We start from the raw sequence: 27,892 nt of genomic DNA, 5'->3' as shown, positions 1-27,892 counted from the left end.
AAAAGTTTGTCAGATGAGACGTGAAGAGAGGAAGGAGCAAGAGATTCACAGAAGGAGAAAAATATTCACACAGGAGGAGGAAGAGGAGGAGGATGATGACCAAACTCTGGATCATAGACAAAACAAAGAGACTCACAGAAGTGGAAGAGGAGGAACAGACGATGCTGCTTCAGCTCTGAAACGTGAGTTTGTTTCTTTGTCCACAATATTGTTAGGCTTTGATTAAAATAAACATAACATAATATCATATTATATCGCACAATATATTTAATAAAATATAACACAATTGTTTTAGATCATGTAACATAATAAAGTTGAAGTGAATCTGCTTACACCCGAGCATTAAAGCTGACGTGATGTTTGAGAATGAATCTGGCAGCAGGTTTCAGTTAATCCCATCAGTCTGCCTCTGGCGCCTCGAACAGCCTTTAATTATTTTAATGATGTTGTCATCATCACATGTTTGTTTTCTCTGCCGCACTTTAATTTTTAAATTTAACTTCTGTGTGCGGTCATAAAAACACTGATCATGCTCACAAACCTCTCTGACATCACAGCACCCCCACAGGCTGAGTTTTTTTATGACTGGTGAGGTCACCTCACTTCTGAGGACGACATCCATTTTTGTATCTTGTAGCATGATTGTGCCCAAACTGGTTTAGTTTAAAATTAGTTTCATTTTAGTTTAACTTTAAATAAGCACCGAATGATATGAGCAGAGACACTGCAGTTATAAATGCCAGATTTCCTCCTTGCTGTGACCCTCAGGATTTCATCTCACCACTGTGACATCATGCGAGGCTCACTCAGTTATCCATATGTAGGATCCAATTTTTTTCAGCTTTAAGCTATGAGACGAAACCTCTCTGGTCAGGTTTAGGAGGCGGTGTAACCCAGAACGATACCAGCGATGGGAAACTCCATAACTGTCAGTGGGTGGGGCCTGAGGTCAAGCTTTGTCACCTCTAAGGCAGGCGATTGAAGAATCAGCCAGTGGAAATGGTGGACAACACCGTGGGTTAAGCGGGCCAGAATGATCTGGACCAACTAATGGATTAGTTTTCCCTTAGTTACCACCTGGTGGTCTGTCCAGCTACAGAATAGAGATACTCGACCTGTTCTCACCATCGATCTGTGTTCATGGTGCAGATGTCCATAAAGCTGCAGTGGTGACACTCAGCATCTAGCTAGCAATAAAGAAGCGGAGCAACGTAAGTTCAGAAAACCACAAACTTTTCTCAACAAATGTCGGCAAACAGACAAACCGCTTCAGACACAGAGCTGTAGCTGCTGCGTTTACAGGCACACAAAATAACGCTAACGATCTGAGCAAGGCCACGGATTATTCTCACAGGTGAGGGCCGGTCAGTGAGTGACGTTTATAAACTGGATTTAAAGCTGACAAGTGATGTCCTCTTATTTAATCAGGATCGACACCTGATGTAACGCGATGCAGATGATTTTATGAAACATTGAGCAAAACTATGTGAAGCATTAACTCAGAGACTATACGAAAATATATCATTCAGCATCTCATTGCTTTATAACTGGATTTCATAACCAACATTAAACCTACGTGTGTGTGTGTGTGTGTGTGTGTGTGTTATCTGAGAAGACTCCACACTGGGCTCAGATGGCTTCATTTCCAGCACTCAGAGTTTTTAACCCTTTGCTGGCTCAGAGTGAGGTTGGTTAAAGCGTGTCTGTGATGATCGTGTGTGTGGTTGCAGGTTTGAGGCTCGTTGACGGTTTTCGGCGCCTCTCGCTGATTGGATGACTTGGTTTAATCATGTGGTGCTGACAGCCTGTGTACATTTTGTCAATGAAGAATTATAAATAAAGTTTAGTGTTTTTATTAAAAAAAAAATCATCAGAAAGGCTTTTATTGTGAAATTATGAGATGACCTAAGTTTAATCAGATTACAGATGTGACAGATGTGCTACATAATTATGACCCATTCATGGATTATGGATTATGGACTGTGTCATGTGACCTGGTGACATCATGACCTGCTGTCTTTATTATGACAGACTCACCAGGAGGTTTTGGGTTGGTATGTCGGGTCCTGTTTGGATGTTTGCAGGTGAGCCTAGTGTACCTGTTCAGGTAACGAGACGTAAACCTGAGAGCGAGGGCCACCGCAGCAGCTCGGAGGAAGCATGAAAACACAAAGACAATGAGTGAAAACCCACGCTGCATCCTCTCACGTCCATCCACCTGGAGCTGCTCCCTGCACATACTCTGCTCATCTCTGAGGCCCACGCCCTCACTCTTCCTCCGTGACACACTCTGATTAACTTGTGGAAACGTCTTCACATCAGTTGCTATGGTTTCTCAGCGCAGAGATTTAACATGTCCGCCTCCTCCTCTGTTAGGAAAAAGATCTCTTATTTTGGAGGTGACGCTCCTCGCAGTGTTCTTCGCCTCCTCTCTCTCTCTGGCTGCTGTTACCTGACACGCAGGTGTGCTGCTGGCACAACAAACCTAACAAGAACCAATCAACAGGTTGATCACAAACCTGCCAGGACATCTTTATAAAGGAGCGTGCTGAAAACATGACAGACTCATCCCGTCTACCTGTCCATGTGTGTGTGTGTGTGTGAGAGAGAGAGAGAGAATCTGTGTGTGGTAGCTACATGGTGAAGAACCAGCTGCCGCTAACCAAATAAGTATGAATAAAGTTTAACTAAATTAGTGCTTCTCTAATGACAGCAGAAAAAGGTCACAGTCACATAGAGTCAGCCATGTGGGTGCGCTGTTTGCCTGTTTCTTGTCTTTAGAGGAGCAATTCTGTGACTCTGATGAAGCTTTTTCTCACAAATTGTCACATCTTTTCAGGAGCTAGCTCAAAACCATCTGACAGCAGCTTATCAATTATTATTGGTGAAGCATTGTTTTTATTCGCTTGTTAATGAGAGGAGGAGGATTTCTGCCAGAGGACGTTATGCACTAGGTGGCACTGTGTTTCAGTGTGTGGATGTCCCCACTGAGAACATCTGGAAGAAGCTTTAGCACCTTGAAGCTGGAGAAGGTCTTTAACAATTATGGTGGGCCTTATCTGCTACATTGCCATGGTAACTGATGTTGATCTGTATTAGCTTATATTCAGATAAAAGATCCACAGGTACAGACCGATAACTTGATACGTTTTTTGCTCAAATGCAGATGCACCTTTCTAGGAGGCGAGGAGTGAAAATGCCCTATGTGCAGATTTTAAACTCCTGTGTTTATTTTACCCCTCAGCTCACAGACTGTATGTAAAAGATTTTTGTGACGCCAGCTGACAGCTAGGTAATTTTCTGGTTATCAGTTTTCCTTCACAGAGTCACACACCTGCTGATCAGTAACATCAGATAGTCCAATAACCTCACAGCAGCCACATTACTGGTCAGGTGACATCATTACAAATTCTCCAGAAGGCTCCAACAACACACAGTTCAGAGGTTCACCTGTCAGTCAGAGAGGCCACGCCCCCAATAATGCTAACTTGGACCTACAGAGAGCAGGTGCTGGAGACAGACAGGCTGTTGGTGTTTCTTTCTCATCATTATTGATTATTGATCGTCCTGCTGTGTTTGGGAGTCTGGGTGGAGGTAGGAAGAGGAGCTTTCTTGGACGTTGTCCTGCTGTGAGGATTACAGTGAACATAAACACAAAGCAAGCTCAGCTCCCTCCACCTAACATAGTTAATCTGCTGCACAGATGTTCACAGTTAGAGCCTGACCTCACTTCACTGTGCTGCTGTTGGAGGGCAGCCTCACACAAACTCAGTGTTTTCATATGCTGCTGAGTCAGGTGGGTCAGGCTCCACCCCTTGTGAAACAAACAGTTGTGAAAAAAACCTGTCTCAGGTGTGCAGATGATCGTGTGTTCACCTGTTGTAAATGGTTAAATGATGGTTAAATGTCCCGTGTTAGCTTAGTTGCCCACAAATCCTTCAGAAACATATCGCAGCTGATTATCTATCAGCTGATTAAAAAAAACCTTAGGTTAAATCGAGCCCGTTAATAAGCACACACACATCTCAGTGTGTGTGTGTGTGTTTACATGTAATGTTGGCCGCCATGGTCGGTGGTCGTCATGGTAACAGAGGATGAAGAGCAGGATGAGAGCGGCTCTAAGATGTGATTGTCTCTGAGAGGAGACACTTCAGCAAACAATAGGCTGACATTTAATAAAACGGGCTCCACTTCCTTATGTAACCACCAAAATAAGAGCAACACAAGTGCCCCCCCATCACCTGCACTGATGCAGACACCAGGAGTACTTTTAACTGCGGATGAATACAATTAATGTAAAAAGGTTATTGTTTGTTGTTTACAGTTGCAGAAGAAAACAACAATGATGAACAAAGAGAAAGACCTGAAGCAAATAGGTGCTGACACTGAAACTCACCTGAAACCACGGACGGTACAGGAAGCAGCAAGGTAAGTCTGCCTTACTTTGAGTACTTGGTTTAAATGCTCAGATTACTTCGAAGAAGCAATAACACAGTAACTGTGTCATGTCCAGATGTTGAGCAAAGCCCTGCAGCTGTGCTTAGGGCCTCCATCATGGACAATGTGACACCTGGTGCCCTTCCAGGTGAGCCAGACTTGAAGGAATACAACTACCTGGCCTTGGTTCTCGGGGTGCCACTGATCCTGGTAATCATCCTGGGGAATGTGCTGGTGTGTCTGAGCGTGCTCACTGAGCGCTCTCTGAAAACCGCCACCAACTACTTCATCATCAGCCTGGCGGTGGCTGACCTGCTGCTGGCCGTGCTCGTGCTGCCGCTCTACGTCTATTCAGAGGTCAGTGTGATTGAGCCGCCTGGGCTCAGGTGTGCTCTGAGCTTAGGTGTGCTCCCAGTTTTACCTGAAGGCCCTCTCTCTGTTTGTGTGCAGTTCTTGGGGGGGATCTGGACATTGAGCACCTACATCTGTGATGCTCTGATGACCATGGACGTGATGCTGTGCACTGCCTCCATCCTAAACCTGTGTGCCATCAGCGTAGACAGGTGAGTCCAGCTGTGGATTCAGGTCAAAGTAACAGGATCATTAGCACATCTGCTGCAGGTGTAATTAAGATTTTGAACTGTCTGAGATGGAAATATTTCCTTATCACAGAGTCATGTGACCTGCTGTGTCCCTCAGTCAGTTTAATAGATTTTAATGAAGAGACACGTTAAATAAAAGTGTGCTCTTCTTCTCTTCTCACATTGTAACTTTATTTCAGTCATGTCGCTGTAGTCACACTGCTGACACCTCATTAATGAGATAACACGTGACTTCATCCTGATTTTTACAGACAGCAGCTGTTAATGAACCAACTGACACAAAGTGTTGAGAAAAAGAAATTCAGTGAGTCAAATATGCCAGAGATTACAGGCGCCAAACCTATTTTTACCAGTGGTGCTACAGTCTCTATTTAGAGCCTCTGAGCCGATAAGAGGCTGCGGTGACACCTCATACACACACACAATTTTGGATACAGCCTCATTCTGCCCACACCTGCAGTTTACCTGAGAGCTAATGAGGGGATCCAGTGTCCAGATTCTTAGTATAGAACATTTTCCAGAATTAATCAGAAAAAAGTACACACACACACACACACACACACACACACACACACACACACACACACACACACACACACACACACACACACACAGTGGTTTGAAAGTGTTTGCCCCCTTCTTGAATTCCTACTTTTTGTATGATTGTCACACTTAAATGTTTCAGATCATCAAACCAATCTAAATATTAAACAAATATAATGCAGGTAAACACAACATGCAGTTTCTAAATGAAGGTATTTATTATTAAGGGGAAAATAAATCCCAACCTCCATGGCCCTGTGTGAAAAAATGATTGTCCCCTAATGCTAATACAAGGTTGGGCCACCCTTAGCAGCGACAACTGCAATGAATAACTGGCACTTTTACAGTGGAATTATTGCAATCCAGTCACAATGGAAAGGTTTCTAGCATCAACCACCTTTTTAAGGTCATGCCACAGCATCTGAGTTGGATTCAGGTCAAGGCTTTGACTAGGCCACTCCAAAGTCTACATTTTAGTTTTCCTTAAGCCATTCAGAGGTGGACTTGCTGTTGTGTTTTGCATTATTGTCCTGTTTCAGAACCCAAGTGCGTTTTAGCTTGAGGTCACAAACAAATGCCCAGACATTTTCCTTCAGGATGTTTTGGTAGAATTCATGGTTCCATTTAACACAACAAGTCTTCCAGGCCCTGAGGCAGCAAAACAGCCCACTACCAACACCATATTTTACTGTTAGTTTGATGTTCCTTTCCTGAAATGCTTCATTACCAGATGTAACAGGACACTCTTGTTCAAAAAGTTCTGCTTTTGTCTCCTCAGTCCACAGAATATTTTCCCAAAACACATCTTGGGGATCATCGAGATGTTTTCTGGCAAAACTGAGACAAGCCAGTATGTTCCTTTTGGTCAGCAGTGTTTTTTTCTTTGACCTCAGACCCATTTTGCCTAGTCAATACTTATGGTGGAGTTATGAACTCTGACCTTTACTGAGGCAAGTGAGGCCTGCAATTCTTTGGATGTTGTTCTGGTGTCTCTTATTACTTCTTGGATGAGTCGTTGCTGCTCTCTTGAGGTAATTCTGCCCCTGTAGAGTGCCTGTAGAGATGGATTTTGTTATATGTGGTCTGATTCTCCCTGTGATCAGTATAAAAACTAATCTCTTGGTTTAAGTCAGTCCAAATACTTGCCTATAAACCTAAAACCTCCTCTGTCTCTCTGCTATTGCAGGTACATCGCAGTGGTGGTCCCCCTGAAGTACAACAGGAACCAGTTCAGTGTTCGTCAGCTGGCTCTCATCACAGCGACCTGGGTGCTGTCACTGGGTGTGGCCAGTCCTGTCATCTTTGGTCTGAATCAGGTGCCGGATCGTGACCCGAGTGTGTGTAAATTAGAGGACGATCGCTTTGTGGTGTACTCGTCTGTTTGCTCCTTCTTTGTGCCTTGTCCTGTCATGCTCTTCCTCTATTACTGGATGTTTAGAGGCCTGCGGCGTTGGAGTGGGCGAAGCCGCTCCCAAGCAGGCCGGGCTGGTCGGCAAGTTTTCTCTTTACAGTTCAGCTCAGCTCTACGGCGAGCTAAAGCCACGGCAGCTGGCAGTCAAGAAAAAGTGGTATATACAGCGCCCCCCGGGCTCAGCCCCACGTCTCCCTCCACCGTGTCTGTGGCAACACCCTCAGTGACACCGGTAATGGAGGAACACCAGGATGGTATAGCAGTGGTGGCGGACAGTGACCCAATGACGACTCAAATGGACAGCCTGTCGGATGGTGACCCCACGGATAGGAGGGAGGGTGGCAGCCGTCGAGAGAATGGCCTGAAAGGCAGCGCTGCAAAAAAGAAGGGGAGGAGGCAAAGCAAGACCAGCAGGGTCAGCGGCCGTGAGCGCAAGGCAATGAAGGTCCTGCCCGTGGTTGTAGGTGAGTCTCATGTCCAGGTGTTAGTTCAACCAGGTCTTAGGTGGGACTAAATCTGAGACAGGAATCGCCTAGAACTATGGGGAGGACCAGCCTCAGAGTTCTTCCTTCTCATAGTTGTAGCTGATTCTCCAGTCCAACTGTGAGGCACCAGGACAAGGTAGTGACAGGTATAAGGTAGGACCAAGTCTGATATAGATCCAGATCTAAGGGAGGAACAGGTCTAAGGCAGGATCAGGTCAAAGGTAGTATCAGGTCTGAGGCAGGGCTAGATCTGAAGTAGCAGGTCTAAAGTAGGACCAGATCTTAAATAGTGGCAGGTCTAAGACACAAACAGGTAGAAAATAAGACCAGTTCTAAGCCAGTAGTAGGTCTGAGTAGTACCAGATCTGAAGTCGTACCTGGTTCTGAAAGAAAGAAAGGTTAGGAAAAAACAGCCTAAGATAGCTTTGGGTTTGGTGAAGAATAAAGGTGGTCACACCAAATACTGACTTTACAGTTTATGTACAAAAAAGTTGAACAAACTCTTTTTTTTCATTGTATACTGTATTCCCAGCTCTGAGGCAGATCCAAGTGTAAAGGAGGTCTACTTCTGAAGTGGGTGCAAATCTGATACAAATGGAGGTTTGAAGCAGCAACAGGTCTAACGTTTCCAGAGATATTTCTATAAAACTAAAGCTCTCAGAAGTGTAACTAGAACACATGGGGCCAGAACAGCTTTGAAGGTCTACATACATTCTTTTGACTCAGCTCTTACAGTGCATTCACACCAAACCTGTTTTACCTTACTTAACTCAAATAGTTTTTACTTTCTCTGTGTAAAAGCAAGATCTAAGGTTTGGACTTGCACTGTGTAAAAAACTTTATATTTGCTGTTAATGCACCATAAACATTCCCTCATTTGATGTTTTAGTGGAGAGTGCACATCTTCTTCATCAAACCATTAAATGAGCTCTGCTGTGCAGTGCCAAAAGAAGACCACCCAAGTCAGACAGAAACATCTGATCAGAGGATGGAGGTGATCAAACTGTGTATTGATCTGCAACATCCTTAACTTTGAAGGATCAGTCGACCCAAATAGAGCCAGTGCATCAGAAACCAGGTCTCATAAGTCAGGTTTACAGACAAGAATTCAATCTGTCAGAAACTTCCAACTATTATTAACAAGCAAATGAGCGCAGACACAGTTTCAAACATCATTATGTTCAAAGTTGTTGCATTAAGAAATGGACATTGAGATAAATGTGAACACAAAAGCTCATCAGCACGGCTTGTTGTTGTGTCTTTTCATCTAAACAAGAGCTGTCTCTGTTGGACGTCTCTGCACTAACCGTAATGTTTTGTTGAGTGAATCTCAGTAAAAATAGAAACCTCTTCTTGTATCTCTGTGGAAACTGCTTTAATTCACACCACAAAGTGTTTAACACTCACAGCTCATCCAAAACCATGAGGCTGAAGGTGGTGTGAAGGATTTAGTTAAAGAGAAAACATGCAATTAGAGCTTCAAAGGAACATCAAACAGATCAAGTGTTGAGTAAAAACAGAGGTAGGAGTCATTTTGGATAAACTGGTCTGCAGGAAGACTGGAGTCTCTGAATTTAAACTTCTTTCCCTAAAATGTAATTCACCAGGTTTATTCAAAATTCAAACTTAATAGTCATTGTTAATAGGGCTGGGCCATATTATACCGTTCACGGTAATACCGGTATAATGTTAGGCAACGATAGGAAAATGAAATATCGCGATAGAATGGGAGTAAAACGCGCATGCGCAGTGCCTTTGTTTTCATACGCACATGGCCGATTGTTGAGTGAAACTGATGAACCAGAATTGGTTTGTAAAAATGGTGCAACTTCCGTGATGTGGAACTGGTTTGGTGTTTGTCCGTCAGATACACAACAAAGCACATTTTTTTGCAGAACATGCAAGCGGCCGTTGTTATTGTCGTATTTGTCGGACTAAGATGCTCTTAAATCTGGGAGTAATCTGGGTCCTAAACTCCGTATGCTTCAGGTCAAACAACACTGCAGCATCACTTAGAGTTAAAAACTGTCTAAATTCTTTCATCTTTAAAAAAACGATCAGCATTGCTGCTTCACGAGGTGTAACTATAAAGTTTAACTTCCAGGCATCCATGAAAACAAAAGTTATTACATTTAACGGAGTTAGAAGTTAGCAGGAAGCTAGCAGAAGTTAGCTCGCTAGTTTCGCTAGTTACCTAAGCATGATATTGCATGTTCTGACTGAGAGATTTCTGAAAACAATCAAACGTACACCTCTGCTATCACTTGCAACATAAATGAAGACAGGAAACTAAACAGCAGTGACGTTTGTAGGGTTACTGAAGTTGGGCTAGCTGGTATATAATGATGTGCTACGTGATCGCTAGCGACACAGCTATGTTAGCATAACATAAACAGTGAAGCTGGAGGACGAACACTAACACTTTTCCACTTATAAAAGTGAACGTGAAGGTTCTTCATGGTTAGAGACAAATGCAATCGCATGGCAGGATGCTGTAAACGGACCAAACTTCAGTCAGGAGAACAACTGAGATAATCCATCCACAATACGAGGTTAGTTATTAATATACTGCAACAACATGGGAATAGAGCAGCTGCCAGAGAATTCAACATTAAGGAATCAATGGTACAGAAGTGGAGGAAGCAAGAAGAATGAGTTTAATAAAGTTTGATTTATCTGACTGCTTTGTTTCGCTTAATGTGCCTTATAATCCCGTGCACCTTATGGTCCAAAAAATACGTACTGCACACTGCAGTTTAATGTTGCAAAGCACCTCTTTTTAACTTCAGTGGATATTATACATGGTTATGCTCAGGATATGTCAGCCCATTTCTACTGGAAATGCCTTTTGGTTAAACTTTCAGCAAGGAATTTGCATTTGCACTGTTACATTTTTATAAAGCTTTAATGTACATAAAAACCAGCTTCTTGTTTAAGTGAAAATAAATGGAAGGTTGTCTTTTTGCGCTAGTAATGTTGTGGAGTTGTATTTTGTCTCGCATCAATTATATCGTCAGTTATATCGTTATCGCAAATTTTCAAATATATATCGTGATAAATATTTTTGGCCATATCGCCCTGCTCTAATTGTTAATCTCTGGCACACTTCCACAACAAGTCTTTGTCCTGTCTTCCTCTCCTCACTCCAACCGAACACGGCAGATGGCGGCCCCTCCCTAAGCCTGGTTCTGCTGGAGGTTCCTGCCAGTTAAAGGGAGTTTTTCCTTCCCACTGTCGCCAAAACACTCGCTCATAAGGAGTAATATGATTGTTGGGGTTTTCTTTGTTTTCATTGTATTATTGTAGAGTCTTTACCTTACAATATAAAGTGCCTTGAGGCAACTGTTGTTGTTATTTGGGCTATATAAACAAAACTGAACTGAAACTCTCTCTCTGTGTCTCAGGTGTGTTTCTGGCCTGCTGGACTCCGTTCTTTGTTGTCCATGTCACCAAAGTTTTGTGCCAGTCATGCAACATTGGTCCCACACTCATCTCCGTGGTAACTTGGCTTGGCTATGTGAACAGCGCTGTCAACCCGATTATCTACACGGCCTTCAATGCAGAGTTCAGGAACGTCTTTCACAAACTGCTCTGCTGTCAGACGTGAAAGCAGATCAACATCCAACAGGAAGAAGCCCCAGCGTGGAACTCAACTCGACTCAAACACTCTCAGACTTCTTAAGGTTTTAATGTGTGCGTGCTCTTATTTTCAAAGTTTGGAGATGTTACAGCCCAGAGGCATAAAACCTGCAAACATGTTTCTGATATCTGACTGTTTCCGTGTTTAAAGTTTGCAGCTCATAAGAATTTACTTTGACTGTTTGTACAGTGTTTTTGTGACTGAAGCAGAGAGCTTCATGTGGACCTGGATGTTTCCGTCAGTTTTGTGGTGAAGCTCGTTGAGGACAGATGGTGTTTGTAGTATTCTGATCTGTGGCATGAAGGTGATGAAATGTAGCTGAGCAAACTTCTGTGTCATTTGAACAAACACAATAAAGAGATTAAAGACTGTTTGATGGGAGCAGCTGATCTGTGGGGTAACAGCAGATACCCAGCAGGATGTGACTGCCCTGGGGGTGGGGGTCTTGGCCAGGTGAGTTTTATGTCACAGGTGGAGGTCTGGCAGCTCATTAAAAAGATGCAGAAGAAGAGTCAGGATGCAGCCCAGAGCCACTGATTCATCAGAGAAGCTCCAGTTTGTTCACCTGTTCTCGTGCTCGTCGCATCCAAGGCATCGCCTGTCTGCAGGCTGTCAGTGAAGCTGCTCATTCACCTTTTGTTTTAAAGTAATGACACCCCACTGTGTGGGTGGAACTGCCTGCACCTGTCAGAGCACTCCTGCAGATATCTGAGTTTGTGTGTCTCTGAAGTAGCTTCATCACAGTCTGATGTGATGACCTCCTTCATCAGAGTGGGGAGACCCCTTAATGACCAGAGGTAACCATGGTGATGGGGAGCATCTCATCCACACATGTAATAAACATGGGTGTTCAGAAGTCCATCTGGAAATCAGAGGGCTTTATTCTGCTCAAATGACTAAGTTGTGGAGCTGACTTTGCTTCATCTGTGTGTTGATTTAGGTTTACTCAATAAAAACATGTAGAGTAAAACAGAGAGCTTTTCTATCTCAGCTTTGAGCTTCATCAAGACTCTGCAGACTCAGGGTGTCTGTGATGTAGCTGAAGCATGAACAGCACACAGACAGCAGCAGCTCTTCACTTCACAGACCAATTCCCAGGCCGTGTTTTATTAACTGTCCCGTACAAACACCCGGGCCTCGGCCACCCTCTGCAAAACAAACTGAGAGCTGAAACACACACTCATGCTCAGCAGTGATGAAAACACCATAAAAACATGAACAAATGCTGGAAATAAAAATGAGTGAAGGGCTGAAACACAGTATGCAAAAGTCTTGGGCCACCCCTCATTACTTTATAATCCAAGCAGCCAGATTTTTCTGTATTGTTAAAGTATTCTTGAGCAATAGCTCTGCAGCTTTCTAAAGGCTGCTTTTCACTGTTTTAGACCAGTCCTTGTATTGGAATGTTTTTTGTGTGTTAGAAGTTTGCGTGCCTGAACTTGCCACGGCACAGTGGCCCGTGGAAAAGGGATGGACTCGGTGTAACAAAAGAGTCTTTATTCACAACGCTTGGAAGCTAACAGAAAACTTAGACTATTATTAAGGAAATTAAACTAGACGTCTGAGGCAAGAGAAACTATGACCATAACAAAACTATGACTAGATAGCAGTGACGACTGGGTGCAGGGACTGGGCAGGGGAAACTTTGGCTGGCCAGGGCACTGAAACAGAGGAGAGAGCAGTCACGGGAATCCAACAGAGAGCTGTTAATCCGAGAATAATTACACTGGGCTGCCTTACGTGCTTGCAGGTGGAGGTTGCTTGGAGGGGGAAGACAGGAGACAAAGGTTCAGGTGAGTACTGCGTGAAATGCAGGGAGGCAGGCCAGAGAGACTGGCAGTTTGAAAGGGGAGACGTTACCGGCAGCTGCAAACCAGAATCCAGGAGAGCTTGTACGGAGGAGACTTGGTAGGTGGGTTCCAGATGCTGACGAGAAAACAGAGGAATAAGGTAAGTACACACGATGATACACCAAGGTACAGACGTGAGGCCGAGAACTGACTAAAGTTGGCAGATAATCTGGCGAAGACTAGTTGTGCGCAGGTCATAAATACTGCCGGTGTGATTGCCATCAGGTGAGGAAAAACAAAGACTCCACCCAGAGGGGAGGAACCGATGCAGTGGAAAACTACCCAGACCCTGACAGAACTCTGACCTCTGAATCAATCAAGCATGAAAAGGCTCCTAAATCAAGGATGAACCAGTGTTATGTCTGCATATAATAGACACCTGAGGAAAGAACCAGGTTTAAATTGTGTCTTTAGGCTCTTTATTACTAGCAGCATGTCACACAAACACAACAAGGTGATTCCACAAGAGCTGTTAGCTGACAACTTGGAATTGGTTTTCAGCATGGTGTGCAGTGTGTCCCTAAAAATAAGAGAGAAATATGTACAGAAGAAGTGTGAGGGCTAAACCTTTCTACAACAGATGAACAGGATCTGAAAGTCATTAAAAAAAATCCAGCAAAGACCTGACAGAGGAGCTGAGAGATGATCTGGACCTTCAGCTGATCATCTACTGTTCACTCAAGTCTCGCCAGAATTGTTCTCAGCTGTCAAGAGGCTGTTCTTAATGAAGGGAAACAGGGAGGAAAGACTGAGGCATGAAAATGACACTAGAAGTGGACTGAAAATTAGAGGAACAGCTCTCTGTGTGCTGACAGAGGCTTTCAGGCCTGATAGTATATGAAGAAGAAGCTGCTGAGCAGCAGCTGAAGGAGGAGAGACACATCAACATGTCCTGTCAGGACTGATTTACCAGATATACAACTGAACCTCCACCGAGGTACTGCGGACATGCATGTAATAACACCTGAACCCTGAGGCCTCTGGAGGTGACCTAAAATGTAGTCTAGTTTCTGAAACCGTGAATGTTTACCATAGTTAACATTGTTAACATGTTGGGTAAGTGGGACTCACTGTGATCAAAAATCAGCTTTTACTTAGGCTTTAAAAACTGGACCTTCAGGGGAACATGAACACAGCTGGCAGATCTTCCCAGACTTGTACTAATGACCTCAATGCTGGATCACCTCCATGATCAGTACACAGTGACCTCCCTGCAGCAGGATCGCTGTTTCAGCTTCCTCTCACTTATCTCATATCCAAATGATCATTCAGGAGGAACAGGAAGCTCTGGCCTTGGTCAGACGACCAGAAACAGATCTGAGATCCACATAAAGGTCAGAGCAGCAGAACAAAGACACAGCAGCTCAGCCGGACAAATTAACCTTTAAATAATGCTGAAGGCGGAAAGATGAGGATGAGAAAGACGAAGGTGCAGGATAATGGTGAAGGGTAGGGGTGCTCCAGGTTTTAAAACAGGATTTAAATGTGGAGAAGAACAGCTGGACACACAGTGTTGATCACAGGATTCACACCTGAGTGTGTTCAGCAGGTCCTTTCCACTGTGAAAGCAATGAGTCACTGACATGAGTCAGGCCACAGAAGAAGAAGAAGAAGAAGAAGAGGAGCACCGTGTGTGGCGCTGACTCTCCCAGCATGGTTTGGTGTTTTGAGTGTTTGTAATCTGAGCTCATCGGTCAGGTTTCCCATCTGCAGACTGAAACAGTCAGAAATATCTGAAGCTTGCCGTTTGCTATCAGAATGAAACGTGATGGTTCAGGGCTGATCGGCGACTCTGTTCACTACTCTGCACAGAAAATGATGCTCGATGTCATCGATGAAGCTGTGAAATTACTCCCTGTTTGAGGAACCAAATGACACACGTTTTCTATCAACAGTATCTATGAACAGGCTGCAGGTATTACTACACTGAATGTAAACCAATGGCCTTCTGCTTCAGTCCCACTTACAAGACATGGTAATAGTGTAAGACATGGTCATAGTTTTCCTGGGGTAGAGACTATATGAATCTCTTAGGATTTCCACAACTTTGACAAAACACAATGAAAAGGCTTATTGAGTCCATTAATAATATTACAACCACAAAGTGCAACAATAAACACATTCTTTTAAAAAATGAATTAACATAAACACACTTGTCCTCCCATCTGCCTTTTTAACTGTATTTGTTAAACATAATAAATTGGTTTGTTTTTAACGGTTTTAATACTTGTTATGGCACTAAACAATTTACATGATATGTTTTTTTTTAATCAACTGACAATGTGACACCTCTTTTATTATTTTTTCACCTCCTTTACAAAAATAATTTAAACTTACTGTTTTAATGCAATCTACAAACTATATAAAGTGCAATGCTCCTTTTAATGGGGGGCTCTCTTACTGAGTTGAACCTAGGCAGTCACCATTAATGATAAAGTAACTTCATTAACTAATAGCCGGCATTAAAGTACAAAAATGTTCTCATAGCCAGAAAAATACCACATAGTATGAAAACTGTTGAGCTCAGCAGTAGTTCAGCAGTTTCTTGTTTGGTTTAGGTTAACTTACACACACACACACACACACACACACACACACACACACACACACACACACACACACACACACACTATTCTACATTAAGCCAAGCCTGCTAGCATTAGCATCAAGTAAGCTACAGCCAAAAATCACAATTCATACACAATTCTCATAACAAAGCACTTCTTTTACTAAGTTTTCCACTTAGTAAGCTTAGTAAGTAATCTCTCTAGTCTTCAATAATGTTAATGCATATTTACTAACCCGTGGTAAAGAACAGAAACAGCACACACACATTGAGCGGTGTTAGCTTCACAATACAAAGAGTTATTTTTCTGCTTCACACACTTACCACCTGTATGATAAACGCCCTCTAGTGTCTGGATGTGGAATAGCATGTTAATGCCCGAAACTGCCACAAAAGTGCTTGACTGACAGGTTAACAAAACAAACATTAATTTCGAAAAAAAATCTTCACAGGTGATTGTTTTTCTCTTTATCTTTTAAAGTATCATATTTTAACAGATTACTGTTTGCACAGAGAACGGATTAGGCTTCTTTTGTGTGCAGGTGCAGGTCAGGAATCGGTTTATCCATACACTCAGTGAAACTACACTCATCCCCACGGTTACAGCCTTAAAGCTTTCTTTTAGCGTGATTAGTGATCAAACATCTGACACGCACATGGATGTGTATGTGTTTGTAACTATGTTTGGATCAGAGGTCACTGACTCTGATTGGTTCCTCCAGCTGTTCTCTGACCGCCCAAAAAGGAGGAGGTGAGGATGAGGGTGGACCTCAGAGTCCTGATCCAGGTTCCCCGATAAAACTGCTGTCATTTGATTAATGAGAGCATGCTCGCCTCCATTCAAAGAGCATGCTCAGTAGCGACTGTTTCATTAAGTCCATTAAGAGTATCCCCACACCTGAGCTAGCCGACTTCATTCCTGCCAAAATAAAGGGCTTGAATGCAAGAATCACAGCTGTTTTAGACTTTCCAGATGTGGAAGCGAATGGATCAAACACGGCACCAGACGAAAAGGAAGAAAAATTGCCTCCTTTTCAGGCTTTCAACACTACCAGAACCTGGACAGATATGACGAACAGGAAACTGAATGTTCATGAACGTCAGTGAGGAAAACTGTACACGTGACAGCAGCCACAACCAATGAGACAAAAGAACTTCTGACATGTGACAAGGTGGTAACTCAACCCAAGATTAGAATCCTTGCAGATGGCAGTGACAGTTACTCATAGTCATGTGACATGTTCAGTCCTGTGACCTGTGAAACAGGACGTGTTCATTTATGGCTCTGTGTTTGTCTGTGTGCCCACCCCACTCAGAGCCTCCTGTAACACCACATTAATTAAACATTTTCTTCTTCTACAAACAAAACTTAACATTAAAGGAGTCAGCTGAGAGCTTATTGGCTCTCTGACAGGAAATACTGACCAAAACAGCGTCTCCAAGGATGTGGATGTTTTACTTCTGTGTGTTTGAAATAAGCTCTGAAAGCAGCAGCAGGTGGAACCAACAGGATCCTGCTGCTTCAAAGTCCTGCAGCATGTTGGCCTACTTATCCTGCTCATTAATGCCGGGTAAGCCTCTAATGCTCTCTCTCTCTCTCTCTCTCTCTCTCTCTCACACACACACACACACACACACACACACACACACACACACACACACACACACAGTGACAAGGCGCTCTGTTCTCTGGGGACAAAGCAGAACAACAGATCAAGGCTGAAACACAAAAACATGAATGTGTGATGACATGAGGATGAAATCAGCAGCAAGGTCAAGAGACATCGGCCGACTGTAGGCCAGCAGAAGAGAGCGAGGTGAGTCTGTGTGAGGATGAAGAGTTGGTAAGAGGAAAAAGTGAAGTGGCAGGTGAAGGGTTAACACAGGCCAACACGCAGCGATCTGAACCAATGGCTGTAAAAACTCTGGTCGTGTGTGTCTGTCGCTGTGTTGTTTTACTCCTTGTGATTTGTGTCATTTTATTCCTCTGTTCTCTTACACTTTCGATCAGGGATGTTAAACTCTTTCACATCCTGGGCCTCGTACGGGGGGGGGGGGGTCAGACCGGTGAAACTGGCCTTCCTGTCAGCGTAACGATGTTTAACTGCACATTTAATCTCTGAGTCATCTGAATATAAGATAAAGAAGTACAACTCCGGTGGCACATTTCAGTTTCTCTAAATGACAAAGAAATGTTGCTCCAGGTTTCGATAGCACTGCCCTGTAACAGGAAGTTTTTTTTCATTTACAGAAAATGTTTGTTCTTTCTTTTCTTTTAAGCTGGGAACCCATCATGATAAAAAAAAAAAAAAGACATTTCTATAGCAGATTGCAAAAAGACAGGAACTTTTCTGTCACTTTATCTGTTACTTAATTACTGTGGTGTACTATGATTGTGCGTGTGTGAGTGTGCGTGAGTGTGTGCATGTATGGCGAACATTAAACACTTTGTTCCATCAAGTTTGATCAAGCTTTTTCAGCCTGTGATGGGACCTTGAATCAAACTGAGGTGTGAGGTTTATGTTTGAGCACACAGGGACTGAAGAGAAGGAAGCTGAGCTCGTGGTTGAGGAGACCAATGCAGGAAACTGTTCACCAGCAGGAAACCTTCGAGGAGGACGTTTCAATCATAGGCCTTCATCATCAGTCTGTTTTTTATGAGACTCTACACATCCTCGAGGCTGCAGGAGCATCCCTGATGTAGATGGAGAGAACACAGCAGAGCCTTTCAAAATAAAACCTGGATAAGGTGCAGTGATGATTTTCAGCTGAACACGTATAAAGTCGTGATGACCTGATAAAGACATATGAGCAGCGGTGTCAGCCTCTGATCCTCCTCTCGCTGATCCGAATTTTAAAAAAAATACCACAGCTTGAGTTTCATCCAGTTTTGACTCCACAGCTGCAGCTGAAGGTCATAAAAAATATGATCATGTGACATTTTAGTGGACCGCGGCAGAGCTCAGGGCTCATATTTTCAGTTTGGTCACGTCTTGTTTGTTCACCGCTCTGAGGTCAGCTCTGTTTGACCACTGCAGAGTTCCACCTCAGGACCTTTTTGTCACATGTGAACACAGCAGACTACACTGTGACCTCTGAGTTCGTATTTCCAGCTCATAGATAAAATCTGCTCAGATGTTACGTTCACACAGTGATTATGAAACAAGTGAAATGAATCTGAGAACTCACACAAACAGGCTAACAAATCACCTCAACGGAGCTGAGCCAGATGTTTTATACTATAAGGTGATGAACAACAATATTAGAGAGAAATCCACAGCAGTTAGACGATGGTGTAGAGACTAAGGTCATTTCATCTCAGTCATAACTTCATATATCAAATATATTTCAAGATATATATGTTTTTTTTTACATATTCCACTGAGCCACACTTGTTGCCTGACAGCAAGAAGTTCCTAAGTTCAATTTGACCAACTGGGGCCTTTCTGTGTGGAGTTTGCATGTACTCTGACTTCCTCCCACAGTCCCCTGGGTGTACCCTCAGACAGCTGGGATAGGCTCTAGCCCTCCCTACCTGAGAAACTTGGCTGGTTGTGTTGATTGTTGGTTGGTTGACTTTGTTGATGCTCTTTACCTATACTGCTCACTGACTTTGTGTTACCAGGTGGAGGAGGTCAAAGATGAAGATGTTGAGGTCCTGCAGGCTGCTGCTGTGGCAGGTGGCTCTCAGACTTTCTTATAATGTTGTTATAGGTAAGACAATTCAAAAACGGCTTTTCTCTGATATCAGGCACTTTGCCGTCGTCAGTGCCTTTTTGTCCACGGTGGTGCAGCCCGGTTTGAATCTCAATGTTGGATTAGGGTTTTTTGAGCATGATCTATGCCTGTGTGGGCTCTGTCGGATATCCTGGCTTCCTTCCAAGTCCTAAGACGTGCTCGATTGGGTAACTGGCAACTGTAAAATAATGGGAATGTGAGGTAAATACGGTGCAGCATGATTTGGTTAAATGTGGCTAGTAATCTAAGGTTGGTTTAAGGTGATGTGATAAAAAGATCCTGAAGTCCTAATCAGGACTAAAAAAGTAACTCTCTACTTTCAGACACTCCTGAGAAGTTTGTCTTTAAATATGTCTTTAGATAACAACAGAACCGGATCAATGAAACCATAATCAGTTATTGATCGTCCTCACTGCCACGGACACATCAGATATCCTCTGCTTCATCCTCAGCGAGCCTATGTCGGGATTGCTCCGACATCTTCACCTCAGTCAGAGAGAATAGTCCAACAGGTGAATTCATCTCCAGCATCAACATCACTGCAGGTCCACGAGCTAACACCATCCGCCTGTGTCTGTCGGGACGCAACGCCAACTGGTTCTACTTAGAGGGCCGGACCATCAGACTCAACTCCTCAGTGTTCAGAGTCCTCGACCGAGAGGTACACCTGAACACCTCTCACCTGCAGCAGAAATACATCTTAAAATGTCTCACCTCATGCTGGATCTCTGTCTGACAGGTGGAGGGATCAGTGCTCATTGCAGAGCTAATTTGCTATGAAAATGACATCATACAGGTAAGTCATCTGAGGTCCTGTGCTGAGCGGTAAATACATTTGATGACTCAGAGTCGCTCAGGTGAGTCTGCACCTGTTTCAGGGTAACTACAGGATTTTGGTGGAGATTCTGAATGAAAATGACAACAAACCAAACTTCCTGTTGGAGACAATTCAGCCGTTCACCGTCAGTGAGGTACAACCAGAAAAATTACCTTCATCTTAACCAGCCAATGAGCATCCATCACATGTACATCGTTTTAACAGGTGCCTCAGGTGTTTCCTCACCTGTGTAAACAGGATTTTTCATTGTTTTGTGTGTAGCTGACAGCAGTGAACTCGGTGGTTTTCACTGTGAAGGCTGTTGATGCAGATGGGGACATGATCAGCTACATCATCGACCCGTCATCAGTAAGAATAACGCCCACCAATTGCTGCTTGACCACGAGCTGCAGCTCTTTATTATCTCACCTGTCATCTGTCTGCCTGCAGCAAGATGCCGAGTTCTTCAGGATCGACCTGCCCAATACTGGAAAGGTAGTTCTGAACAAACCTCTGGACTATGAGACGAGAACTCACCTGCAGCTCATCATGTGGGCCCAGGTAACATTTAGACAGGTGATACATCCAGGTAATCAGGGTGAGGTCAGAGGTTTTATTTTACTGCGAAGTCATCACAGGACATTACACTCTAACCAGCAGGAATGCAAGACTATTCAACAAAAAAAACAAACCCTGTGATATCTGATCGTCAAATTATCACAGAAAAGTGAAAATAATGTCACACCTCTACATACCTGACAGGAATCAAACACTGTGGACAAGTTCAACACATCTGCTGTTCTCAACATCAACATCGAGGATGGTGATGACCAGTATCCTCACTTCTTGCCCTGCACACCTGTGTCTCCAGGTGTGCCTGTCTGCATGAATCCCACCTACACAACCAACATCACACAGAAACACCAGGTAAATACCCGAGGAACCAGGTGGATGCAATTATTTACAAACTGGCTTCTGAAAACATTACCAGACCATAAAATGTCAATAAAAACAGCCCAATGTTTCTGGAGATGTTTTTCAGTATCACAATATTTTCAAGTCATTTAGATTTTAGCGTCCCAGCATTTAGGGAACAAGTTTTATACCTGTCCACATACCTGCAGGTATTTATTTATTTATTTTTTGTTTCAGGACGTGGGTCTGGACTTTTCTCCTGGCCCAATCACAGCAGAGGATGGAGACAAAGGGATCAATGCTCCTCTCACCTACACCATCCTCTCAGGTCAGACTCACTCACACTCACCATTAGACTCATGTACAAACATGTGTGTACAGGTGTGTTTGCTTCACCCACAGGTGATGATCAGGGCAGGTTCACGATCAACAACACAACAGGTGAGATCAGGTTAACCAGAGCAGCAGATGATCAACGACTGACAACAAACTACATGCTCACAATCATGGTAACGACATACCTTCCTGTTTTCTGCTTCATTCACAGCAATTGGCCACAGTATGTCTTTTATACTGTCTTCCTTCTCTCACCCCTACCTGTCACTGCTGATGGCTGCCCCTCCCTGAGCCGGGTTCTGCCGGAGGTTTCTTCCTGTTAAAAGGAAGTTTTTCCGTCCCACTGTTGCCAAACTCATAGCACTTATCATATGATTGTTGGGTTTTTCTCTCTATGCATTAGTGTAGGGTCTACCTTACAATATAAAGTGCCTTGAGGTGACTGATATTGTGATTTGGGGCTGTATTAATAAAATTGAATTGAATTGAATTGAATTGAAAACTGTGAGACATCTACTTTCCCTCTCACCTGTACAGGTATGCCAGGTGGATGACAGGTTGAAGTACAGTGTGGCGTCAGTTCTGGTCAGAGTTCTCTATGAGAACGCATTTCCTCCGGCCTTCAACAGAACTACTTACAAAGGTTTCATCATCCAGAGCTCTAGCCCTGCCTCCATCGTCTCCACCTATGGGAACCAGGTGTTGCAGGTCCAGGTGTCAGACCGTGACTTCCCTGATGTAAGAACACATGCTACACTACCTGTGTTACTTACATCATCATATCAGTGAGTCATCTCTACTGTCAAATCACAGGGCAGGAACCCAAATATCCACTATTTGCTCCATCCTCCATCCGAATTGTATCAAGTCACAAAGGAGGGGGTTCTGATCGCCAAGACAAACCAACTACGCGCCTTTGACAGACAAATCCTACAGGTGAGTTAGACATAGATCAAACCAACTCACCTGTTAAACACCACCAGTATACTGTCACCACCAGTATCACGATTAGCTGCCGCTGCTAGCACCAACTCAATGTCTCATTGAGAGAGTGGATCCATGGTCTTATAGGTGGAATTTTTCCACCTTAAAATAATATCAGAAGTCTGAATAAGCAATAATGAGGGGTAGAGGCTTGATGGGCCTGACCTTCACCTGTAAGATGGGAATCAGGTGATTTTCAGTTTGTTAACTTTAATCCCAGGTTGGTTGGATGTGGTTTGAATTAGCTGAACCTGAAATTATTTTAAAGGGTGGATCTATCCTGGATGGTTTCTCTGTGTGTATCAGTGTCTGCAGGAGGTCAGTGACCATTACCAGGTCCAGTTTCCTTCACCTCCAATAAAATGATCAGTGTGCTTGGTAGAATAATGTTTAACATCAGGAAATTAGATAGTTTATATCTCATGATGATAGATCATGTTCCGATTGAAATAAAACAGCTGTGCCTCAAATATGGAGTAAGCAAGAAACTAACAGCCATGTTTGGAACATCAGTGAAAGTGTAGCTGATGGTTAACTGCAGAGAGGTAGTTACGCTAATATAAACTTATGAGCACAGAAAGATGGAGGAACATCTGCTATCTGCTAAAGTGATATCAGTAAAGTTCATGTTGAGAGACAAACGGCACCATATGACAGGAAGAAGATGCTGAAAATAGACCAAGGTCAGCCCAGAGGTCTGAGGTGATCCTCAGTAACTCTTACTGCTACCTGGTTTAGATTACTCTGAAAAAGTTCTGGACCTCAGCTTCAGATCCACATTGATTCTTCTCTGGGACGTTCAATTTTTGGTGTCCAGCACCCAGTGAGCGGACAGAGTGCAGTTGCACCACAAGTTTTTAAAAACTTAAAGACATGCTTCACAGAATAAAAGGCTGAAGAGGCTGAGAATAAATACTTTTATCCAATGAAACTAGAAACAGAGGCCTGGAGCACATTAACTTGTTAAAACTGGGTTTTAGAACTTTTAGGTCATATTACAATAACTCTTGAACATTTGGCGGTATCGAAAAATTCCAATAGGTCCAAAAAGCATTAACTCTGTGCTTTTTCCACTGATATTAGAGTCATTATTGGAACCCCAGGCAGGGCGCCACATCCAAATCTTGGCAAATAAAACTGAAAACAACACAGCAAACAGCAAAAACGTCTCTGTGGAGCTGCTGTGACACCATGCTTAGCAGATTACAGTAATGACCCTAATATCAGTGAAAAGCACAGACTCACTGCTTTCAGGAACCATTGGAATTCTTTCAACTGAGCAAATGGTTTGGGGGTTATGGGAGTTGCAGATGTTTAAAAAAAGGGTGCAAAACCCCTGTCTGATGGCAGTGACAGGTGGTTAAAAAGCAGAGCCTCAACCGATGAGGAGACAATAGGAAGACAGCAAAGTAGTTTTTTTTTCACTGCAGTACAATTTTTCAGTTTTAGTGTGATTCTACAGAAACAAACTAAGCTGAAGAAAGAAAAGTCCCCCTGTAGTCAAAGAATGCTAAAAATAAATCTGTTTGGATTTGTAAGAAAACATCTCTGTGAAATAACAAGGCCTCGGGCTGCAGTGAGACATCTTTCAGGTGGAAGTGATCCAAACACCAGAATCAGCAGGAGGAGAGACTGAAGATCAGGACTAAAAGCTTCACAGTGTGAATCCCCTTCAGCTCTTTGAACACTTTAATGTTGGTCTAGAAAAATCAAACAAACACAACAGTTTTTAATCATTACTTTGGATGATTTTTGGTTTTAACCTTAAGGCTGACCCGTGAACAATGCTCTAATGTCCGCTCTGCAGGTCATCGCCAGAGATGAAGAGTCGGGAGAAGAAGTGTCAGCTTCAGTGGACATCGAAGTCCTGCAGAGAGGCCAAGCAGGTGAGCATGAAACCTGAGAACATGCGTTAATATGAACATACAAACACACATATTACAAACATGAAGCTGTGACATTACACAAGGTGTTATTTGACACTATTACTGATATTGTTACTCCTGCTCCACCTGCTGCCATTATTCCTTCTAATGAAGACTGTGAAACATTTCTTTCTTTCTAGAAAAAATAAGTAATGTAAGGAAAAAATTGTCCCCACCAGCATCTGCATTGTCAGTTCCTACGCCATCTCGGCCTGTCATTTTAGAAAGCTTTTTACCCGTCTCACTATCAGAGCTGGTAAAAATAGTTAATGCAATGAAAGCATCCTCCTGTTCACTCGACATTTTACCCGCATCGTATTTCAAAAATGTCTTCCACTCTATTGGTCCCTGTGTGCTCACCATAGTTAACACCTCACTGGGGTCTGGTAAAGTCCATGCTTATTTTAAAACTGCTGCTATACACCCCCTGTTAAAAAAACCCACGCTGGACCCATCTCTCACTAGCAATTACAGACCAATCTCAAAAATACTGTTAATTGCTCAGATATTAGAGAAGGTTGTGGCTAAGCAGCTTACAGCAGTTTTAGACAAACATAATAATATATCCATCCATCCATCCATTCGCTTCCGCTTCTCCTTTTCAGGGTCGCGGGGGGCGCTGGAGCCTATCCCAGCTGTCATAGGGCGAAAGGCGGGGTACACCCTGGACAGGTCACCAGTCTGTCGCAGGGCTAACACATAGGGACAGACAACCATTCACACTCACATTCACACATTCAATAATATATTTGACAAATTTCAGTCTGGCTTTCGTGGAGCTCATTCTACTGAGACAGCCCTTCTTAGAGTTTCCAGTGACATTCTGATGCAAAACGATGCAGAAAAATGTTCTGTACTCCTAATGTTGGACCTCACGTCAGCCTTTGACACCGTTGACCATTACATTTTTCTTGAAAGGCTGAAATACTGGGTTGGTGTATCTGGGTCTGCCTTAGAGTAGTTCTCCTCGTATCTCTATGAATGATACTTTTCTGTGGCGGTCTCTAAGTACAGGTCATCTTCCACGTCCCTGTCCTATGGTGTGCCACAACATTCTGTGCTGGGGCCCTTATTGTTTTTAATATATCTACTTCCTCTCCGGCATATTTTGAGCCCCTTTGAGGACATTCGCTACCACTGCTATGCAGATGACATCCAGCTATATATTTCTTTTAAACCAGAAGATGTTTCTAAGCTGCAGATTCTAAATGTGTGCTTAGAATCCATCAAAGGTTGGATGGCTGACAACTTCCTCCAACTTAATGAAGAAAAGACCGAAGTCCTTGTATGTGCTCCAGACAGACATGTACCTAACATAATGAATGCTCTTGGTCCTCTTTCAACATTTGTGAAATCGTCTATCAGGAACCTTGGGGTAACCTTTGATTCTGCTCTTACCCTGGATGTTCACGTCAAATCTCTGGTTCAGTCCTGCTTCTATCATTTAAGAAGCATTTCTAAATTGAGCCCTTTAGTATCTCATACTGAACTGGAGATTGTTATTCATGCATTCATTTCACCATGATTGAACTACTGTAATTCACTGTTTACATGTCTAAACAAAAACTGCAGTCTGCAGATTGTCCAAAATGCTGCAGCAAGGCTTCTGACAAAAACATCTAAGTACTCTCATGTAACACCGTTGCTTATACAGCTGCACTGGCTCCCCGTTGAATTCAGAGTCCATTTTAAGATACTGGTTCTGACATTTAAAGCTCTTCAAGGATAAGCACCAGCCTACATCATTGAACTTTTACAGCCCTATGTCCCTAGTAGGTCCCTGAGGTCTTGTGATCAGGGCCTACTTGTTATTCAGCATACAAGGCTGAAAACCAAGGGAGACAGAGCTTTTGCCACTGTGGCCGCCAGACTGTGGAACGCTCTTCCTCAGAACTTAAGATCTGCGGACTCACTTTTACAAAACAACTAAAAACACATCTTTTTAGAATTGCATTTTGTTAACTTTTGTCTGTTTTTGTCTTATACCTTGTGAAGCACTTTGTGATCTTTTATTTAGAAATGTGCTATATAAATAAAATTTTACTTACTTACTTACAAGAGGGGACTGAATGCGAGCGGTCAAAGGTAACTGATCACTAATTCTTTGATGAGTAGGAAGGACATTGATCTGTTTCCTTTATTAGATAAACACACACACACATTCACAGCTCCCATGATGCTTTTACTGAAATAACTTCTGTGTTTCAGTGCCAAGTGGTGCGTTCAAGGAGCAACAGTTGTTTGGAGACGTGGACAGCACGCTGGCAGGAGGAATCGCTGTGCTTATCCTCATCGTGCTGCTCTCTGCGATTCTGTTTCTGCTACTTTGGACCGTCCATAGGAGACGCGTGCAGAACCCTGAGGATCGCCCCGCCATCGCCTTCGGAAAACATCCCAATGTGGTACGAAGTAAAACCTTTAACACACCTGAGGGGGTGTTTGAATTTCACACACCAGCCGGACAGAGAGCATGAGGGTCTAATGTGATGTAATTCATCATCCACCCATCCACCTTTCATGGAGTTGGTGTTGAAGCCTATGACAGCTGCCTCTTTGACCCGTTTTATTAAACCACAGGTTAGAAATCTTTGAATAGTCTTTTGTTTGAAATTTCATGAGGAAATAAATGCTGTGTTCATTCTGCTGAACCGCCTGAAACATGAAGCTATGAGTCAGACTGAGATGTTAAACTGTTGTCTAGAGCGTTTCTGCAGCATCACATATTCAGACTGCTGTTTCTGAGGTTTGTTCCGCTCACAGGTTCAGATGATAAAATCTGTTGTGTCTCAGATATTAAACTGAGTCATGTGTGTCATCTCTCTGCAGAGGTTACTGTGGTTTCACATGGTGAGTTATTCTGAATGTGATGTCGCTTCCTGTGGTTTCAGTACTCGTGTCATGTGGTGAACAGTAGATCCTGAAGTCCTCAAACACAGCTTTCATTGATGTCATGATTTTACTATTTAACACATTGGTTCCTCTTTAGCTCCTGTTTATAGCAGGACTTTATGCGCAGTCTGACTCAGGTGAGAGACTGACCTGTGCTGTGTGATTCTCAGGTGAGCAGCCCACCTGTCTTCGTGGACGAGTCGTCACACGGCAGCAGAGCTTTTACTCGTCAGTCTGGCAGTTTTCATGGCAGACAAGGAGTTTACACCAGGAGGCCATCTCTGCTTCCTCCTCCATCATCATCACAGCTCAGCGAGCCTGGAGAGAGCAGGACCAGACCCCCTCTTCCTCCTCCATCATCATCATCACACCTGTTTACTGTTGCAGAGAAACATGAAGGTGGAGCTCACACCTGGGAGGATCTGAGGTTGCCAGTTGAGCCCGCAAGTATTCATGGTGAAGACATACCAGCAGTCAACACTGGGATGCCTCAGAGAGACGAAAACATGAAGACTGATTGATCAGAGGAGATGCCACTGGTGTCCAAACCCTACCAATCAGAAACCAGAAAGAAACTAGTCACATATTCAGCCAATTAAAGAGCAGGAATCCAAACTGTACTTTAGTCATACTCGTGATTCACTTTTTTTTCTTCTGGCGGCCTTATTGGGGGTTTTTTGTGGAGAAAAAAAGTTCAAAAATAAAAACAAACTTTTAATGATGTCAGTCTTTTTATTGTTTCCAGAAGATTAAT

The 27,892-nt window shown here is 43.3% G+C and overlaps 2 protein-coding genes and 1 long non-coding RNA gene across 10 annotated transcripts; 2 read left to right on the top strand and 1 right to left on the bottom strand.

Moving 5' to 3' along the window:
* Nucleotides 1-27: 27 nt before the first annotated feature.
* Nucleotides 28-11,483, top strand: drd4-rs (dopamine receptor D4 related sequence). Its single transcript, XM_086269133.1, has 6 exons — nucleotides 28-182; nucleotides 4,325-4,428; nucleotides 4,514-4,794; nucleotides 4,888-5,000; nucleotides 6,769-7,457; nucleotides 10,883-11,483. The coding sequence occupies exons 3-6, from the start codon at nucleotides 4,555-4,557 to the stop codon at nucleotides 11,083-11,085; spliced, it is 1,245 nt and encodes a 414-aa protein (XP_086125259.1). The 5' UTR covers nucleotides 28-182; nucleotides 4,325-4,428; nucleotides 4,514-4,554; the 3' UTR covers nucleotides 11,086-11,483.
* On the bottom strand, nucleotides 5,524-17,065 carry LOC147309902 (uncharacterized). Of its 2 annotated transcripts, none has more exons than XR_015125676.1 (3): nucleotides 16,960-17,065; nucleotides 12,859-13,044; nucleotides 5,524-12,779 (listed from the first exon to the last, which is right to left on the bottom strand). It is a non-coding gene; the product is annotated as an uncharacterized LOC147309902 (long non-coding RNA). The 2 variants fall into 2 exon arrangements; XR_015125675.1 differs by lacking the exon at nucleotides 16,960-17,065 and adding an exon at nucleotides 15,771-16,194.
* A 106-nt stretch (nucleotides 17,066-17,171) lies between these two features.
* cdhr5-rs (cadherin-related family member 5, related sequence) lies at nucleotides 17,172-27,860 on the top strand. Of its 7 annotated transcripts, none has more exons than XM_086268805.1 (16): nucleotides 17,172-17,351; nucleotides 19,160-19,248; nucleotides 19,725-19,933; nucleotides 20,012-20,068; nucleotides 20,151-20,243; nucleotides 20,372-20,458; nucleotides 20,540-20,650; nucleotides 20,852-21,016; nucleotides 21,242-21,332; nucleotides 21,407-21,513; nucleotides 21,878-22,078; nucleotides 22,154-22,276; nucleotides 24,132-24,210; nucleotides 26,458-26,651; nucleotides 27,076-27,096; nucleotides 27,309-27,860. In XM_086268805.1, the coding sequence occupies exons 2-16, from the start codon at nucleotides 19,176-19,178 to the stop codon at nucleotides 27,657-27,659; spliced, it is 1,962 nt and encodes a 653-aa protein (XP_086124931.1). In that variant the 5' UTR covers nucleotides 17,172-17,351; nucleotides 19,160-19,175; the 3' UTR covers nucleotides 27,660-27,860. The 7 variants fall into 7 exon arrangements, with proteins under 7 accessions (XP_086124931.1, XP_086124927.1, XP_086124929.1 ...); XM_086268801.1 differs by adding an exon at nucleotides 21,552-21,563 and having other exon boundaries at nucleotides 21,242-21,445; XM_086268803.1 differs by adding an exon at nucleotides 21,552-21,563 and having other exon boundaries at nucleotides 18,071-19,248; nucleotides 21,242-21,445.
* The last annotated feature ends 32 nt before the right edge of the window (nucleotides 27,861-27,892 follow it).

Source organism: Aulonocara sp. 'chitande type north' Nkhata Bay, linkage group LG17, assembly GCF_057382095.1.
Source record: "Aulonocara sp. 'chitande type north' Nkhata Bay isolate Kocher_YH1m ecotype deep benthic linkage group LG17, A_spYH_male_GT1.1, whole genome shotgun sequence".
NCBI lineage: Eukaryota > Metazoa > Chordata > Actinopteri > Cichliformes > Cichlidae > Aulonocara > Aulonocara sp. 'chitande type north' Nkhata Bay.
Note: the sequence above shows the minus strand (reverse complement) of the source record. Positions and strands in the feature narration are given on the sequence as shown.

Excerpts from the sequence above, each read along its gene's own strand:
- drd4-rs (XM_086269133.1), top strand. The coding sequence starts at position 4,555 with ATGGACAATGTGACACCTGGTGCCCTTCCAGGTGAGCCAGACTTGAAG. Across the intron at positions 4,795-4,887 it reads CGCTCTACGTCTATTCAGAG|TTCTTGGGGGGGATCTGGAC; the intron begins GTCAGTGTGATT and ends GTTTGTGTGCAG. Across the intron at positions 7,458-10,882 it reads GGTCCTGCCCGTGGTTGTAG|GTGTGTTTCTGGCCTGCTGG; the intron begins GTGAGTCTCATG and ends TCTGTGTCTCAG.
- cdhr5-rs (XM_086268801.1), top strand. The coding sequence starts at position 19,176 with ATGAAGATGTTGAGGTCCTGCAGGCTGCTGCTGTGGCAGGTGGCTCTC. Across the intron at positions 19,934-20,011 it reads TCAGAGTCCTCGACCGAGAG|GTGGAGGGATCAGTGCTCAT; the intron begins GTACACCTGAAC and ends TCTGTCTGACAG. Across the intron at positions 20,069-20,150 it reads ATGAAAATGACATCATACAG|GGTAACTACAGGATTTTGGT; the intron begins GTAAGTCATCTG and ends CACCTGTTTCAG.